Source organism: Lactuca virosa, chromosome 4 (assembly GCF_052849685.1).
Source record: "Lactuca virosa cultivar CGN04683 chromosome 4, Lactuca_virosa_CGN04683_v6, whole genome shotgun sequence".
Taxonomy (NCBI): domain Eukaryota; kingdom Viridiplantae; phylum Streptophyta; class Magnoliopsida; order Asterales; family Asteraceae; genus Lactuca; species Lactuca virosa.
This window is the reverse complement of record NC_136429.1, coordinates 340,189,472-340,207,915: the sequence shown is the minus strand read 5'-3', so window position 1 is coordinate 340,207,915 and position 18,444 is coordinate 340,189,472. Positions and strand designations below refer to the sequence as shown.

The window sequence follows — 18,444 nt, the reverse complement described above, 5'->3', positions numbered from 1 at the left end:
CTTTGACATAGATCGTTGTTTACACTAATTGTTGTCTTATGAGTATGACCTCCGCTCACCCTTCATTGTCTATTTGTATATGATAGTATATGTTACAAGTGTTGCTGCTAGTGTTTGCCCCATGCTTTATTGCTAGTATTTACGCACTTTATTTGTACTTGTAGTCCTTTCAAACTAACGTTTATTTGTACATGTAATCCCTATGAGTCCACATTTCTTTCCCTTTTATTATTGGTTGTATTTGCTATTATTAGCTCTATGTGTTACCACCGTTATTTCTACTATTTACTTATATTATTGTGTATATGATCTATCTAGCACTGTGTATGTCAGATTGTACGGTTATTATTTGTTTGTCAGGTTGTCCTTAACCATTGCCTAACGACTATTTACATATACTCCATGGCGGACTCACATTCTACATGTAGGAGATGAATTCGACAAGCATACATTATCTTTTCCACTTTCCTTATTATTATTATTATTATTATTATTATTATTATTATTTATTTTGTCTGGTCTTATAGAGGTCTTACCTCGAAACACTTCCTACATCTTACCTCCGTTTACCCCATACTTATAGGACTTGGTTTTTGTTATTATTGTATAGAACTAGGGGTGTTCATTTGGATGTATTGGATTGATCCGATCCGATCAAGTAAATCCAAATATATTCCAGTTTTCAAAACATTGATCCAAATAGTCCAAACTAAATTAAAATCCGATTTGATCCAACCAAATTACAATTCGATTGGATCGGTTTTTACAATTCGGTTTTTTAAAGGCCGGACATTTTAAAAGTTATATAACTTAAATTTTTGTCAACTCTATAAAAGTAACTAAAAAAAAAATTTAGTTGTGAATTATAATTTACAAACATAATTGTAGTTTAATATTTCATTGACAAAAAAAACTTTTGAAAACAAGTACATAGAAGGTATTATATTAGAAAGTTTCTGATAATTAAATAAATAAGTTAGTAAACTTATAAGTGATTAAAAATATATATTTAAAATAAATAATAAGTTGTTATTCTTTTTTTGGATTATTCCGTACTTATTTTATAAACTAAAATCAATCCGAAATCCAAAATAATAATTCGGTTTTAGCTTAAAATCAATCCAAAATTTCGAATATCCAAACCAAATAGTCCAATCCAAATTGTCTGATTTAACAATTCAGTTATAACCAAATAACTAGATTATGACCCGCGTTAAACGCAGGGGAACGTATAAAACAACATAGAATTGTAAACATATATTACATCATAGGAAGCATGACAATTAAAAGTACATTACCATAGCTATTTTAAATTCATTAACATACATTACAATAGCTATTTTAACCTCATAACAATTAAAAGAATAAATAAAAAACTAATAAATCATAGAGTAATATAAAATATTTAAATAGTTCATTACAAAAAACAACTATGTTCGAATGCAAATTAAAATATATATAATCACTAATATCTACTTGGCATAGTCACTTTATCAAAATCAGAACGGATTGAAAAAACTTGTTGAGAAGGATGTGCCGGAACCACATACTCAATCGTATTTCCTTTAAAGAAATATAGGGTATTGTTTTATATAATCCCACCATTCATGTGCACCTTCATTGTAGTTACTAACATCTACTTTAACCCACCGATTGTGAATGAAAACCCAAATAGCCCACAAATGATCTCTACTTACAGAGAAATATCCCAATTTTCCGTGAAACTTGATCAGTCTCAATGCATACGGTTTGAAGTCATTAATAATAGAAGGTGCAAATATGAGTATATGTTCTTCTGAATAAATATCAAATCGCAATATGGTATCATTAGATAATAAGAAGTAAACAACACCGCCACTTGTAACTGCCTCATCAGAAACAGGATAAACAGATGATGGTAATTTGATATTTTGAAACTCCCACCATTGCCATGTAGTAGATGAAAACAATTCTATGTTGTAGTAATCGTAGTCCGCTTTTTCCTTAAGCATATCACTACAAATAAAATAACATATAAGTAAATAATAAAGTAAATTAATAACATAAAATATACTACATATAAACTCTTATGATGGCTTTGTGTATGACAATCGAATGACCTTGAAAGGTAACGGGTTCGAACTGATAACTACCAAAGCAAACTTTGTCGTAATGTATTCAGAGGTCGGAAAAGGTATCCATTTGAAATTTGTAGTCGTTGGTTTGATTACAAATAAAATCTTTGAAACGTATTCATTTGGATCATAGGATTCAACAAGAAGGAGTCTGCACAATGATGATGCTAAAATAGTACAAGTATGTGGTAGCCAATCAATGTCAAGATTGTTGCTAGCAGAAGACGGAACTAACTGACGCTCTATATTTCTCCATGGTTTTTTTTGTTGAACGATAATTCCACAAACCACATTATTTCTACAGTTGTTGTTATGAAGAACATGGTTGTTGTATGTTAGATTTCCATAATATTTATTTGTACAACGTATAGTATCAAATGTTTGTAATGATGTTCGTGAAAGAATTTCAATAATTAGTTCAGAAGTCAATAACGATAACTGCAAAAGAAAGAAATAATAAGATAATAATATTAGAAAAACTTAAATTTAATCTTTCATGACATATGAATTGAAATGATAATAAGTATACTGTTTGTAGTATTGACGGTAAATAATTTTACCCGATCCATTTTCAATATTTTTTCCAATTCATCAATGATTGTATTGTTAGACGTGATCCTTGAGATAGCATAACCTTCTGTTTTGTTCTTCAAATTGTCATGTGTAATTTGAATTTTGAACGCCATCTTTTTTTCCAATAGTATATTCAGAGCAGATGGATAAATTTCGTTATTATCATCCTAAAAAAAGAACGTTTATAAAAATAGATATACAAAATAATAAATTTGTTTTATGTAAATGAAGTTAATATGTATAACCTCATAAAACTGATGAACCAACTCTTGTGCGTTTTTTTTATAAGCTTATTTGCGTCAAAATCATATAAAGTAAGTGACACCGAACTGGTAATATCTTCAACTATAATGGTGATTTTCAAACTGAAAGCATTGATGTAAACTGATTTAGTAATATAAATTTATATAATTTAATAGAACAATATAATAATATTTATAAAATAAGTTTCAAAACCTGGGAACAATAGAAATGACTTTGTTCATGCAGCTTGAAGTGTTACAATAAAAAACTTCTTTATCTTGAAACTGATCATCATGGATTAAAATTTATTTTACGACTTTCTGTTGACATCTAGTACAAGTAAAACAGTATCATTCCCCTTCAGCACATACTTGCTTAATCGTACCGACCACAATTAAAGTTTTTTCCTAAAAAATGTTAATGGAAGTAAATTTTAGTATAAAATAATAATAATCAAGGAATAAGATATAAATAATACAAAACCAATTTCACATAATTTATATATTGTAAATGAAAGTGATGTATATAAACCTGATGTACTTGTTGGAGATCAGCAATACTATTGAAATCAAAATTATGAAGGAAATCTTCATTTTCAGAGTAGATGATCAATAAGGAAGAGTTGCTACAATTACAATTGTGGTTTAGAGCATTTGATGAAGATGATGAATGAACTAAAGAGGAATAGTATATATGAAACATTAAATTAAATAATATATTAAAGGAAAAAATTAGTTATACAAATTAAATATTATAGACATATATGTATTAAAAATTAAATGATAAAAGTTTATATATTGGGAAGTTAAAATTGATTTTATATGATTTATGAAGTGGATGTAAATATAATATAAAAGAAATTAAGAATACTTTACCTTGACTGGTTAGCTGTGAAAGTGGCGACCTTGAGGAAATAAATGTGGATTGAACATTCGGGTGTATGATGTTATGAGACGGGGCGGCCGAAGGTAATTCGGTAAGGTTTCGACTAACTCGACAATTAGGTGGTATGAAAAAATTATTTTCTGAAATTAAAATTCGTATCATAAACGGGGGAGATATATTTCAAAAATATTAATAGTACAATAGATAAGGAAATTTACATCTTCTAATAAATAAAACCTAAAACTGACACGTGTCAGTTTATTAGAATGTCTCTTTGACACGTGGAATTTTTCTATGATTTTTATTATTTCTTTTTTGGTAACAAATCAAAATTCAATTCAAAATTTGAAAATACAATATCATATCCAAATATTATGTTTATTTTTCTTAACAAATTAATTATAATTACTTACAATTGACAATATCTTGGTTTTTTTTTTGACATTTATTAATTTTTATCTATATAAAAATTTTAAATATATTGACCGTGGTTTCCACGGGTTATAACCTAGTATATGAATGAAAGTGTAATAGGAAAGATGCATAACATATAAGAAAATGTACCTTTGTGGGATATTGTTTGTATTGTTGAATGTGATGGTGTTTTTAGAGCACTGTATGAAGAGGATGCATTCACTAAAGAACAATAGTATGTATATCAAAAACTCAAAATGAAATATAATGATAAATGGGTTATATAAATTGAACATTATAAACATTTAAGCACTTCAAATATTAACATAATGCTTAAATATGAATCTTACCATTTGTGATGTCAGACAGTGGTGTTGTTGGGGAAGAGTTGTTGGGTAAAACATTAGTAACAGACATTGTAGGTTTTTCTTTCTCGAAGCATTTGAAATGTCACTCATTTCAATATGTTTGATAAGTTTTAGGTGCTTGGTTATCTCTCTCTCTCTCTCTCTCTCTCTCTCTCTCTCTCTATATATATATATATATATATATATATATATATATATATATATATATATATATATATATATAGTGATGTTGATGATTTCTAACACTTTAAATAAGGGAACTTGATATTAGAAGGTTTTAAATTAGGTAAAAAATAAATTTTGTATATAATTAAATAAAGTAATTGGATATTAGTTGGGTTTAAATTAGGTAAAACATAAACTCTGCATATAATTATGCATATAATTATGGAGGGAATAAATGCAATATAAAAAAATAGATTTTGAATACTTAGTCCATGATTTTATTCTGTTACCATATGTAAACGATGTATATTAGAAGGTTTTAAATTAGGTAAAAAATAAATTTTGTATATAATTAAATAAACGAATTGAATATTAGTTGAGTTTAAATTAGATAAAAAAAATAAAGTCTGCATATAATTATGCATTTAATTATGGAGGGAATATATGCGGTTCCTAAAAATAGATTTTGAATACTTCCTCCATGATTTTATTCTATTACCATATGCAAACGATGTATATTAGAAGGTTTTGAATTAGGTAAAAATAAATTTTGTATATAATTAAATAAAGGAATTGATTATTAGTTGGGTTTAAATTAGGTAAAAAATAAAGTCTACATATAATTATACATATAATAAATTTATAAAATACACGATGAACGAAAGAAAAAGAAACAAAATATTCATTAAATCAAAACAGTTCAATAACTTGAAATTGTAATAAATAGCACGAATATCATCTTGTTCAGACCAAATAACAACCCAATAAAATTTTAAAAACAACCAATAGATCCATAAACAGACAATTAAAAGTGCGACACAAAAGATTAAAAAGAAAATGTCTCTAAACATATTGAAGATGAAATGTAAAATGTTGTTGGTTGGCTTCATATTAGTCCAACTTTTCCAACTTTGGGATCTTCAAGATAGCAGGAATAGCATCGGTTTTTTAAGAAGACCACTCCAAAGAATCAGTGTTGGCATCAATACTTATAGGGCGCTTCCCCGTACTAGATGATGGTGTTAAAGCTTCAAGATCAACAACATCAAGATTGTCATCATGCACAGAATCAGTAGTATCCTGTAGAAAATACATAAAACAATAAAAATCCGACCAAAGTAAAATATAAAAAAACATAAAATATTTGCACAAATTCATGAAGATGAAATAAAAATATAATGAAAAGAGGGCATAGGGTTTGAATTTGGAAATATATGTGAGACAGTTCCCCACCTTATTTGGCTTGTTAATAGGAGTACCATTATCATTTAGAATATGGTGTTCATGATTTGGTGACCGTTTAAAAACCTCAGCAAGAACCCTTTCATCATCAGTCAACTTCTGCACAGTGTAAGCACGATAGTTGTTTTGAAAATTGAACATGGATATCTGAACTTTGAAGACAAACTTCTTATTTAGAAGGATTTTGAACTCATCAGGTATATGTTGGCGTCCTTGATCCTAATTTACATTACAACGAAATAGTTGAAAAGTTAATGAAGAAAAATCATATATGTCAATTATTTAAATAATGGAGATATATTATCAAACCTTAGCTATTTTTTCCATCAACCATTGGTTTCCACGATGAATAAGATCTTTTACATGACGTTTAAACAATACGAACGAAGAAGAACCAGTTTCATCTTGCACACGAACTACTATCCTAATCCTAAAAATTATAACATAATACTTATATTTAGCTTGACATACACAATGAAATATATGAAAAAAGTTAAATGCATGCATAGTCGAAGAGCTAATAATTACTTACTTTCCATATACATCTGAGACTATTCCACAACCATCACAGTCAAAAGGGCCAGCATCAACATCAACATCATTTTTAGTAACTTTTTTAGAACAATCACAGCAATAAAATGAATACCAGCCTTCATCCATATCAAAATCGATGATAGTAGCGATGATGGTTAAACCAACTTCCTGGTTCATACATTGTTTGAAAGGAATCATATTAAAATCCTATTTCATATGAATGGTACATAGAAAATCAAAACAATAATAGAAAGCATAAATTATTATATAAAAATGTTAACTAAACCTCGTTCAAATCAGGGATCTCATCAATGTTTTTTTATTTGAAAACGGAGGTAGTAATCCTCTAGATTAGCCACAACAGTATCTAAGTTCAGATGCGATGAACGGCTAGAAGACTCAACATTCATGTCCAAAGCATTAAGACTACATATACAAAAAAATGAGGTTAAAAAACAAAATTATAGATTTAGTAAGTTACATCTCTAAAGTATGGTAAATAACTAGTTTAATGTAATAAATTAATAATTACACTTGTCATCATATAAAAACATAAAACATTACAGGATTCATAATTATTAAGAAAACATACTTTTGATTTGAACTCTAAAATGTGAGGCATATCATCATTTATATGCAATCTAGATCCAAACAAACAATTGCCAACTTGAGGCTGACCTGGAAATAAAAAGTAAAATAATATTGTCAGTAATTACTTTGAAGTTGAAATGATAATCTGTTGAAAAAAATCCTTACCACCCCAAATTTTGAGTTTGGCCAAACGTAGCAGTATGATAACTGGAGCAGTTTCATTATGATGTTGTGAAATGTAAGTATTCAGCTTCAGTGCAAAACTGTCCCACAAAGCAACTGCAATTTTCGTACCACTAAAAATGCATGGTGGTTATTAATGAAAGATAAATATAAAAGTGGGAAAGTGTAATAATAAAAGAGATGTGTACCTTAAATCCTGAGCAACCAGATTCATTAACCTTTTTTCTCTTCCATGCTCAACAATGACTCGCATGGGATCAGTTGACACAACTTCACCAAGAAAATCTATGTGAGAAAATGTAATAAATTAGTAATAATAATACAAATGTGTATTACATTAAAAATTGAAGTATAGAAATAAGTTAAACTAATAAAATAACAACATACCAAATGCAACACGAGTGTCAAGGTTCCTGGCTAGCAAATCTGGGAAAGAGATAAAATGATAAGGGTCTACCATATCAACAAAATCAGTAGATACACGAACTTTTGTGGTTTTATAGAAATTGATTTTATGTTTGTGAGGAACAAACATGTATTCGCCTTCATTGCTAGCCATACCAAAGTTATTGGTCTCCCTAACAACTCCTTCATCGAATAGAGATTCAAATAGAGGAATAAAATTAATACTGTAGAAACATCCCATATTTTTCTGTGACATATAAAAAGAAATTAGAATACCCTTTTTATACAAAAATGCATAAAATTTGAAGTAATAACATAAAAATTTGACAATCTAAATGATAAAGTTTGTAGAAACGTTACACAATTAATAATAAGAAGAATTCGACATACTTAATTGATTATTAAAATTAAGAAAGCTATATAAAAATAATATTGAGTGAAGGGATCGGGAACTAAAATCAACAGACATACATAAGAATTTGACAATCTAAAAAATAAAGTTTGTAGAAACAATACATGTTGGTCAATTAAAATCATGTCTAGGCTCACGACCATATTAGGATTGTTTCTATAGGTCTGCTTCCAAAGCAAGATGACTTTAACACATATGTTCCAAGACTCTTTAGATGCATCGATTTCAGCAACCTTATCAAACACGACCTGATCTGCATTGTTAGTTGCCATGGAATACTATTATCTACAATGAAAGAAGATAATTAGTTAGAGAGAAATTTGATTTGGAATGAAAAATCGTAGAGACTATATTTATAGGGAAGATATAAATTTGGTAAATGCTGATATGGCATAAAGATTTTGGAATGTAATATCATTTCCATACTTAAAATATGTCTTATGTATGGTATGATATCGAAAATAATTTCAATATAACATGTCAAATATAATTACAAAAATAGATAAAACCATATCTAATTTAAGATAATAATTACCATATAAAAAACTATAAATTTGAAAAGATTGTAGAATAACAAAAAAAATATATAAAATTTCAATAAATATGAAATATAATTACAAAAATAGATTTCATGATTTTAGGTAAAAAAAAATAAAGTTTGCATATAATTATCCCTATTCTAATAAAAGAGTGGTCATTTTGCCACTTGGCGCTTCCACATCCCATATTTCTACAAAGTGAAATGACCATATTGTCCTTATTTTGTTTAAATTTGGTAGATATAAATTTCCAGTAATTTTTATCATTAGTGTTTGAATGAATCCCTAAAAATAAGCATTTCTAGATATTTTAAGAAATCATAAACTATCAAACGCAAATTTTCTGCCCTTTATAATAGGAAAATCGCCAATTTCTAGCTTGAAAATCGGTATTCCATAGTGATAGTTATTATTTCAAATTAATATTTCATAATAACTAAGAATATGATTTGAAAATTAGTCTTCCTTTTTATCTGCAATAACTTCCTTTGTATCTCAAATCTTCGTATGATTGATAATAACAATATTCACATAATGTATTTACTTATTCTATTTAAATTTATTTTTCTGTAAATTTAGGCATATCTTTTTATTGCGTATCGTATTTTTTTTTATGAACTAATCGCACTATGTTCAATAAAAAATAATTAGTATTTGATTGATATTAACCAAAATCTTTTGACTAAGCTTCATTTAGGCATATCTTTTTAGTGTTTGCTTCACTCTTAGGTCATCGCTTCATTTATTATTTGATTGATGTTAACCAAAATCTTTTGACTAAGCTTAGGAATAAATGGAGCTGATGAACCAATTTTTTTTAATGATAATAGCTTATCTAAATATGATTCTTAAAAGTTATGATGTAATCTTTTTGCATGATTGAAATTGCAAGATATTGTGAAGTTTCTTGGTGTTAATTTTCCATTTTGTTTGATGCAAAGGGAAATAATAGTGGAAAAAGATATTCAAGAAATAAGGTATTTACTTTGTATTTTTCTGTGTATATCTTCATTTGAATAAATTTATGTCCATACAACAAAATAATAGTGTAAAAATATAGTACCCTAAATGTATTTTTGTTATCTTACATTACCATTCTTAACTTAATATTGGAGATGTGATTTTAACATTTATATTTAAACAAACCAAATGGGTTTTTGCTCCTTCGATCTTTTTTTTGGTTTAGTTGATTGATGCTTGATGTAAAGATGTTTGTATAAGAAATAAATAATGCAAGTGTGTTGATATTATGGGTAAAAGATACAAATAAATTGTTTATAACACCCATTATACCAACCTAAAATAATATTGTGTATAACTTATTTTTTTAATTTTCGTAAGAATGTGGATTGCAATAAAAATATGTAAGAATGTGGATTGCAATAAAAACATGGCCTATAAGTTTACTTCATTAAAAAAGTTTAAACTATATTTCAACAAATAAAAAATATACACGAGAATACAACTGTGATCGAAGTTGAAATTGACAAATATATGTGTAATGATGATTATGATAGTCAAACGAATGTGTCAAGCGATTAATTACATTTCCGACTTTTAATATTAAGCAAATAAAAATTTATCGAACAACAAACATCATGTGAAATTGTAGTAGTTTGTCCAAAATCCAACAAAAACAAAAGCAAAAACATACCTCTCTCATGTATCATTTCTTGAAAATAAAAAACAAAAACAAAAAACCAAGATTATTTCTAACATACTGAGAAGCATTAGAGCGAATGGCAGAAGTTGAATATAACAAACATTTATATGTATGATTTATTATAATATGCTTCCAATGAGATGTTCCACCCTTTTCATTTTCATTTTCATCTCCAGATGTAAGCCAAATCCACAAATGAGACATTTATACAGATTTTAGGCAGATATGGATAAGGATATGCTGACATCACATGGACCACATCCCTCCCCAACCCAAATAACCACAAATGTAGAACTCAACAGTACCAGGTTGTTTCCGACTCCACTGGGAAAGCCACTCACAGTCTCTGTAAATAATAACCATAATAAGATAAAACCTTAAGAACATATTAATAATAACAACCCAAATGACCCATTTACCCTTTCCATATAATCCTATTAACAATTTAAGTGATAGTAGTAAGAGTTGATGCTCACTTTTTTGGCTGCAAGCATGCCGAGATTGCCAGCACCACCACACTCCAAAATAAAATTTAAGAAAATTGATTTGGTTTAAGTTGGAGTGTGTAACTTCATGTCATGATGATAAAGAAGAGGATCAAATGCCACATCAGAACAATCACGAATGACCTTCACACAACACAACACAGAAGAACAAAGTTCATACAAATACACGGGTAAAGAATGTAAAAACTTGAAAGTAGAAGGGTCAAAAAAAATACCATGCACTGCTCAGAGAAATCACACAAACTGATTGCCTTTCCATGTAGACTGCCCCCCTTGTTGGTCCAATCGGGGAAGGGGAACATACTGCTGTTGAAGAGGTGTTTCACGGTGGTCTGAGCTTCCAAGAGTGGCGGTTTCCGGCCAGTTTTGCTGCCTTGCGCCTTCAAACTGAACTTGAACTTGTTTCCCGGGAAACGGAAAACTTGAAGTAGTAGCAACGGATTCATTCATATTCATATAGTGGGTCCCGAAATTTAGTGGTTGTACCCCTCCCCTGCCTTCATTGATGATTGCAACTGATACCCATCCAACCAGCCATAATCATCATTCACAGGATTCTGATTTTGTCCCACTTGCTTATTAAAATTATTATTACCTGTCTACGTCCTCTTGAACCAAGGTATGGAGTGGCAACTGTAATAAAATTAATAGCCTCAATTCCAGTAATTTTTCCATTACATGTCACAGATCTATAGTTTCCAGTCAAATGGTATGATTGATTTTGTGTGTACAGGTTGTCAATATCATATCTTGATATTAGGCAACCAAGTGAGTGGCCTATAATTGAAATGTTTTCAACATTAGGATTGCATTCTATGACAGATATCACCTGCATGCAAAAACACCACTTTTACTTCGAACTACAATGCTGTCATAGCAGAAAATGAATCTACAAATAAATTATAAATATTTCTAGGTCTTGCATTTAACACTAAAAAGGAGGAAAATGGAAAAAAAGGAAGATACTCACCTCATCTGCTAGTCTGCTTCCGATCACATCAATTCCATCAAGTGTTGCTAATGCAGAGTTACGTTAAATGCCTGTAGAGCATATCCATACAGAAGATATAGCGTTAAACTTTTAATGAAGAGTAATTCACATCAGTAAGTTTGATAAGATTATAATCATCACAAGTTGAACTCATGAACATAAGCATTTTTTATAGCTGATGGAATTTGAATCTTTACAGGTTTTTCAACAGATGCATTCTCTTTCTAACACCATAAGCATAGGGTTATTTTGGGAACAAAAATTTTATAATATAATATGAGATGTTTGAATTTGAACATAAACATACCTCTATACTTAAATCACTCTTTCTCTTTTTCCCTTTTGCCCCTGAGTAAGTAACACAGAAATAGATAGTTAAAATTTCTCAATATATGTATAAATAAATTATTTATTTGAGTTCAAATAATAGTAATATAGTAATATACCACTACTCTTCAAATCTTCTTTTTCCACCTTTACATCTGAAAGATGCAAAAAACACAAAAAAAAAAAAAAAAAAAAAAAAAAAAAAAAATTATTTGTTATTCATAGCAGATAAAAATAGATTGTTAAGAAGGGGGTAAAATAGTCAAATTACTTACCATTTGATATTTTGGGTTTAGTTTGCGTTGATCTTCCTTTTGAGTTTTTGTGTACACCGTGTTTTTTGTCAAGTGCTTGTTGCTTTAAAATGTTTTCTTCTGTATACTTCATTAATCTGTCAACTCCAACCCATTCATCCCAACTGTAATCAAGATATTGGAGCTTTATGAAGGTTAAAAAGACAAACTTTATAGTTTATACACACTATTTCTAAATAAAATGCATAGTAGATATAATATAGATATGGAAAAGGAAAAGGAAAAGGAAAAGCTTACTCACTTTTTATTCCAATCCTGAAAACAGAAAGAAAGTAGTTAATTACTTAATGTTGTAATATGAAAACAAGCTGATCTAAAAAGATTGTATCAAACTTACAAGGTAATGCACAAAGTATTTCCATTCATCCGAATCTAGGGAATTCAAAAGGGGGAGGAGAATCAGTTTCACAGAGCGCAGATGTCCTTACAGAAAAGAGATGGAGGTACCGATTTCTGGTATCGATTCGATGATAACACATAGGATTGATTCGATAGGGTTACGTTTTTTGGTATAGATTGAAGGAATGGATTAAGGTTTAGAACAAAAGAGATGGAAATCGGTATTGACAGACTCAAAACACCAAAAAAATTCAAAACCACGATGTGTATCTATGATCGAAAACCAAAAACAGAGATTAGAAAGGATGATCAGTTACCTTCTTGTAGGTCGTATTGACAGACTCAAGAGATAAATGAGAGACATAGAATATATGCTTTGAGAGCCTTTGACGGTGGCTGATTGTGTGCAGAGAAAAGTGAGGAATGAAATTGGGTATGAAACGTAAGAGTTGTTGCAATTTGAGGCGCTTGTTTATTCGACGATGATGTCATCAAAAATATCCAATGGTGGAGAAACAGGAGTGAAATAAAATGAATGGTCCTGATTTCTTCAATTTAGATTTTAAGGTTCTCTTTTAATAATATTTAGAGATGAACAGCCCTATATATAACACAAATTGTTTACTAAAAGTTTATATCAGGACAAAAATTTACCGTGTCAACTCAACTTGAAATGTATTTACCCTTGTTTAAAAAAAAAATACAAAGTTTGACATGCTAGTGAATTTATACATGTCTTTTAAATTTATCGAACCTGGATAATAAAAAATAAGAATTTCATTTCGTATTAAGTCAATCAAGACAATGCTTCCACTTTCTTTGCCTAAAAAATACTAGTAACAAATACGCGATCAAGATATCCTGATTAACAACTAAGTGGTAATATCTAAGTATCTAGTCTAGTTTAATACTCATGATCCCAAAGAATAACCATCAATAAGGCATTTTTTTCTTATATCGCGCATGGAAGTTTGAAGCAAAGTTGGATGACTCGTGATTATGGCATCCACATTTTCATTTAACATTTTATGCATTGCTGCTTCATCATCAACAGTCCATGCATAAACTTTCTTATTCCTCCTGTCAAATTGTATCATTAAACAGGTTATAAATTGCAAAAAATACCCTATTCCTATGAAAGCTGTACTACAAAAAATCAACCCTGCTATAGCCTATTTCTATATCATCCAAATACAAAGCAACTTTCACAACAATTGAGTAGATTTTTTAAAGTAGAATGTCTTAATAGGAAAAATAAAAAATGAAAGTAGAGTGCTATAATTGGGTAGATTTTTCAAAATACAACGCTTTAACGAGGAAAAAAAATGGAGCTACCATGTTGTAGTAAGAATATACTTGGTCTAACAACATCTTGGTTGCATAAACAAGAATTGAATTGAAGCATAACATAAAATGTAAGAAAAGAATGAATACATATATATACCTGTGCAGGATTTTAACAACTGCCTCATCAACTAGACCATGGAAAATGCCCACAACTTGAGCATCTCTCATCCTCAATAAGTTTGTTCTTGTTCCCGAAGAAAAGTTCATCATAACAATGTACCCCACCTATAAGGGACCCATTTCTTATCATCTTATGCAAAAGGCAATAAAAAAATATACTTGGGCAAAATGATCATTTCACATGCATTTAATGGTAGCAAAGTCAAGGACTCAAGTGTGACAAAACTATGTTCCCTTGGAAAAACACGCAAGTTAAAATCAAACTATTGGACCATATCCGTAAAAATCAATAAACATGAAGACGAAAACTGTAATTTACACATACATCTATTTAACCCAAAAAATTTAATACGATGATGAAATTATGTCCTATATATATTTTATAATTACATTGAGTTTGGTGGTTGATTCAGGATAGAAGAACAAAAAAATATCAGTAAGTTTGGAAATCAGCATCAACTTTAATATTATAAACTAGATGTCGCAAAAACAGGGCAAAATATATATATATATATATATATATATATATATATATATATAGGATCTTACCGGCACATCCTGTGACTGTTTATTTACATCTCTCACTAAATTGTCGCTTTTTGCCCATACAAGGCAGTTGTTACATTGTGTCCTCTTCAGCTGCAATTATAGATTGTCTGAGTTACTTACTTAGCACATATGATATGATATAGTTTTATAAGAAATATTTGCAAAGATAAATAAATATAGGCTTACAACAGAAAGTATATCGGCTGCAAGCCCCTTCTCATATGATGGAGGCCCAACTTTGGCATCAACAACCACCTTCTGAACGGAACTTGATATAAACTGAAACAAAACACCACATGCTAACATTATGCATACACTTTAAAATTTTAATAATAACAACTTATTGTCATTTACTTTCGTTTAAACAATAGTGTCTTCTGTTCTGTAATTGGAGGGAAATAACATTTCGCAGAATGTTTTTTAGAGGAACTCAATCTGTCAAGGAATCATTTAATGGAGTAAAAGTTCAATAATTTATATCTAAATGTTTTTTTTTCGTTTATTGTAAGTATATAAAACTGAACTATTTATTTTATTTTATTTTTTATTCGAATAGATACACAAAATATAGTGAGGGTATTTTGGTCTTTTAATCAAAAAGGAAGAATGGAATTGAATGTACCTTTAGTGCATCTTCCATTGTAGGGATGGTTGTCTCATGAGTGGCACCCAACTCTTTTATCTGCAGTAACAAACTAAAATATACTCTCATTCAACGCAAAACTTCCAGTAATTATTACACTTGAAAAAATAAATATATTTCATCAAATTGTAACCAAATTTCACACTTGTTCCACCTAAGAACCTCAAACTTTTTATCAACACCCAACTTTCATTTTCTTTCCATGATCTGAAAATTTTGTATTTTTTGTTCCATTGTTTTAAAATTTTGCAAGAAACCTCACCTCCTTTGCACTCAGGTGTCCAACCATGGATGAAGTGTTCCCAGAAATTCGCTGCAAATCCCTGCCTGTTTCATATTAGACTCAACTCTACTAATAATTAACAAAACAAACCAATTATTTAAAAATATAATCATGGATTCCATCTTGTAAGCAATGCAACATAAACATCTACCTATCATGAAGAGCAAATAAAACCCCATCAGCTGAACGAGAAACATCAATCTCAATGCAGTCTACTTGAGAACGAATAGCAATACGATAAGCATCCATCTGTTCAATAAAAAAAACAAAAAAAAAACATACATCAGTAACACAGCTTTACCCTAATTTAATTATTACTCTGTCATGCCTATCAAATCAAATTAAGATCAGATATATTACATATATGCATGTTTACAAGTAGCAAAAAGAAAAGGAACTCATGAAATATTTGGTAGTTTACAAAGATTAGATATATACTGTATTAGGAAAGGCCTTTGAGGAATCACCACCATGAGCACACACAAGGGGAGGTTTATTTAACCAACTGCACTTTTTTAACTGTGCCTGCAAATACATGGACAAACAACCATCCAATGAGCACATTTTTTGTTAAATTTGATCATCATTCTTCAAAGTTATCAACTCTTTAAAAAAGTGGTAAAACAGAATTACAAGTGTGAAATATGAATGCAAAAAATATATAAAGATATATGCATAGGAAATACATTATAAACTAATAAGTATAACACCTTTCATATCATATGTATACAAACATGCACATCAGGTTTGGCATATTTCAGAAGCTTAATGTCTGTAGCAGAAAATATACTCACTCCATGCCTGGGAAAGAGGTATCTTAGTACTTTTGCAATTTAAAATTGTTAATAGAATTTTCAGGCTCAACACAACTAGTCTTGCATAAAATGTTTATCTTGTTATTTGGTGTTTCTCACAAATTTAAACATAGGATAATGTTTCTGAAGCTAGAATTAGCAGGTCGATATTAAAAGGTCAAAGTACCTGTTGAATTGAAACAAAAGGGGCATCGTTTACCATAACATTAGGAGAATTAAAATATCAGTCCTTCCATTCCAAAACGAACTTCAAGCTTTTTATTTTTCATTTTAAATTAGCACTGACCAAAGACAAACTTGTAATTGAGGTTGCTGCAAATATGTTAACTCAAAATAATAACATATTTAGAGCAAATTAGAGTCGAAAATTACACTTTTCACATGCAATAAGAAGAGAATAAGATCATGAAAGCATTTGCGAAATAGAATGTTATTGGTATTAAGAGGGCTCCGTAAAATGCAAGAAAAAAACTCAAAACCTGATGGATACGTCGAAGTTTGAAGTGGAAATAAACAGGGGGGAGGATGGCGATGACTGCGAGAAATACGAGAACGGATCTGAAGATAAACCTCCTGGACAGGAATCCTCTGATTCTCCGACTCAGATTTCGATCGAGCGACTGTGCGCCACCGCCACGTCGTCTTCTCCATTTAGATGTTGTTGCCATCTACTCGACTCCTGTCAATCAATGCTCACTGCTGTGATAGTGTCTCGACGATCGGTGAAAGTTTGAACGGAAATTGGAATGGGAATGGGAACAGGAACGTAGATGGGAACGGGAGCGGGTACTTGCTTTGCGTTTGGCGATGCTTTGGAATCATTAAACATTGGTTTGAGGTTAAAGTAAGTAATAAAAAAAATATTAATTTTATTTTGTTTTATATCATAATATTAATTTTATTTTGTTTTATATCATATGTAATTTGTTATCATACATTTAACATTGACAAATTTGCCCAAATAAATAACATATGAATAAAAAAACATTTAAATACAATAAAATAAAAAGAATAGCAATCGATTAACACATAATGCAATTCACATAGAAAACATGTTTCACAAGTAAAATAGGGTGATTTTACAAAGTATAATACTCTAATGAGAAAAAAACTGGAAGTAGAATGTTATTGTTATGTCGAAATTTTGAAGTACAATACCCCTTGAAAAACAAATATGAAAGTAAAATGTTGTAATGGAAAGAAACGGAAGTAGGAATTTGGATATTATAAAACACAAATAAAGACAAGTATATTTGTTAAAACAAAAAGTGACCCTCTTAAACTTAACGATCCGCAGTTCCATTTTGCTACCGTATCTCTTTTGGCTACCGCAATCAGTCTTGCCACCGCAACAGATGTTTGATCCGGAGTTGAACCGCAACCTCTCTACTACAGTGAAGACTTTTTTTGTTACATCAAGTGACTTAGCGTATTAGCATTGCATTGTCCAGTGAAACTTGCATGGTCACTTAGAGTCAATAGTTTATTACTGTTTATTCAAGATGTAACTTTATGGAATTCTATAAATAGAGTCTCGGTCTTCGCGTAAAAATACATCTCTCCACCACTTCTTATCATATATCTTATCGATCTTTCTGAACTTTCACTCTGAAATACTAAGATCATTTTCATATCTCTATCTTTCTTATTATCTTCGAATATCCTCTTCACCTTAAACTGATCACATATACTAACTTGTGTTTGGATGCAAACCTTGTTATGAATCAGTTTGGTATATACTTGATATAACTTGTTGTCATTTACATTTCCTTTACATTTCAGCACTTTATATTTCCGCAACTAACTATCTAACAACTCTAATTTATTATTGTTGAGCTTACATGATCCTTTGAGATTAATTTATTCCGCAACCATTATC

The 18,444-nt window shown here is 29.7% G+C and overlaps 3 protein-coding genes across 8 annotated transcripts; all 3 read right to left on the bottom strand.

The window, feature by feature from the left end:
• Positions 1-5,710: 5,710 nt before the first annotated feature.
• Positions 5,711-11,287, bottom strand: LOC145106184 (uncharacterized). The gene is made up of 10 exons (XM_079043203.1): positions 11,089-11,287; positions 10,637-10,677; positions 7,700-7,964; positions 7,501-7,597; positions 7,255-7,425; positions 6,901-6,964; positions 6,537-6,745; positions 6,314-6,434; positions 5,996-6,223; positions 5,711-5,842 (listed from the first exon to the last, which is right to left on the bottom strand). The coding sequence occupies exons 1-10, from the start codon at positions 11,285-11,287 to the stop codon at positions 5,711-5,713; spliced, it is 1,527 nt and encodes a 508-aa protein (XP_078899329.1).
• On the bottom strand, positions 10,268-13,314 carry LOC145108594 (protein MRG1-like). Of its 5 annotated transcripts, XM_079045625.1 has the most exons (10): positions 13,126-13,187; positions 12,707-12,724; positions 12,431-12,573; positions 12,275-12,310; positions 12,136-12,176; positions 11,808-11,878; positions 11,433-11,666; positions 11,053-11,352; positions 10,808-10,960; positions 10,268-10,677 (listed from the first exon to the last, which is right to left on the bottom strand). In XM_079045625.1, the coding sequence occupies exons 1-6, from the start codon at positions 13,170-13,172 to the stop codon at positions 11,855-11,857; spliced, it is 309 nt and encodes a 102-aa protein (XP_078901751.1). In that variant the 5' UTR covers positions 13,173-13,187; the 3' UTR covers positions 10,268-10,677; positions 10,808-10,960; positions 11,053-11,352; positions 11,433-11,666; positions 11,808-11,854. The 5 variants fall into 5 exon arrangements, with proteins under 5 accessions (XP_078901751.1, XP_078901750.1, XP_078901752.1 ...); XM_079045624.1 differs by having other exon boundaries at positions 11,053-11,666; XM_079045626.1 differs by having other exon boundaries at positions 11,053-11,470.
• A 253-nt stretch (positions 13,315-13,567) lies between these two features.
• On the bottom strand, positions 13,568-17,366 carry GDPD4 (PLC-like phosphodiesterases superfamily protein). Of its 2 annotated transcripts, none has more exons than XM_079045622.1 (9): positions 17,045-17,366; positions 16,189-16,275; positions 15,902-15,999; positions 15,730-15,790; positions 15,447-15,506; positions 15,011-15,103; positions 14,825-14,914; positions 14,253-14,380; positions 13,568-13,888 (listed from the first exon to the last, which is right to left on the bottom strand). In XM_079045622.1, the coding sequence occupies exons 1-9, from the start codon at positions 17,231-17,233 to the stop codon at positions 13,720-13,722; spliced, it is 975 nt and encodes a 324-aa protein (XP_078901748.1). In that variant the 5' UTR covers positions 17,234-17,366; the 3' UTR covers positions 13,568-13,719. The 2 variants fall into 2 exon arrangements, with proteins under 2 accessions (XP_078901748.1, XP_078901749.1); XM_079045623.1 differs by lacking the exon at positions 17,045-17,366 and adding an exon at positions 16,765-16,986.
• Positions 17,367-18,444: the final 1,078 nt, after the last annotated feature.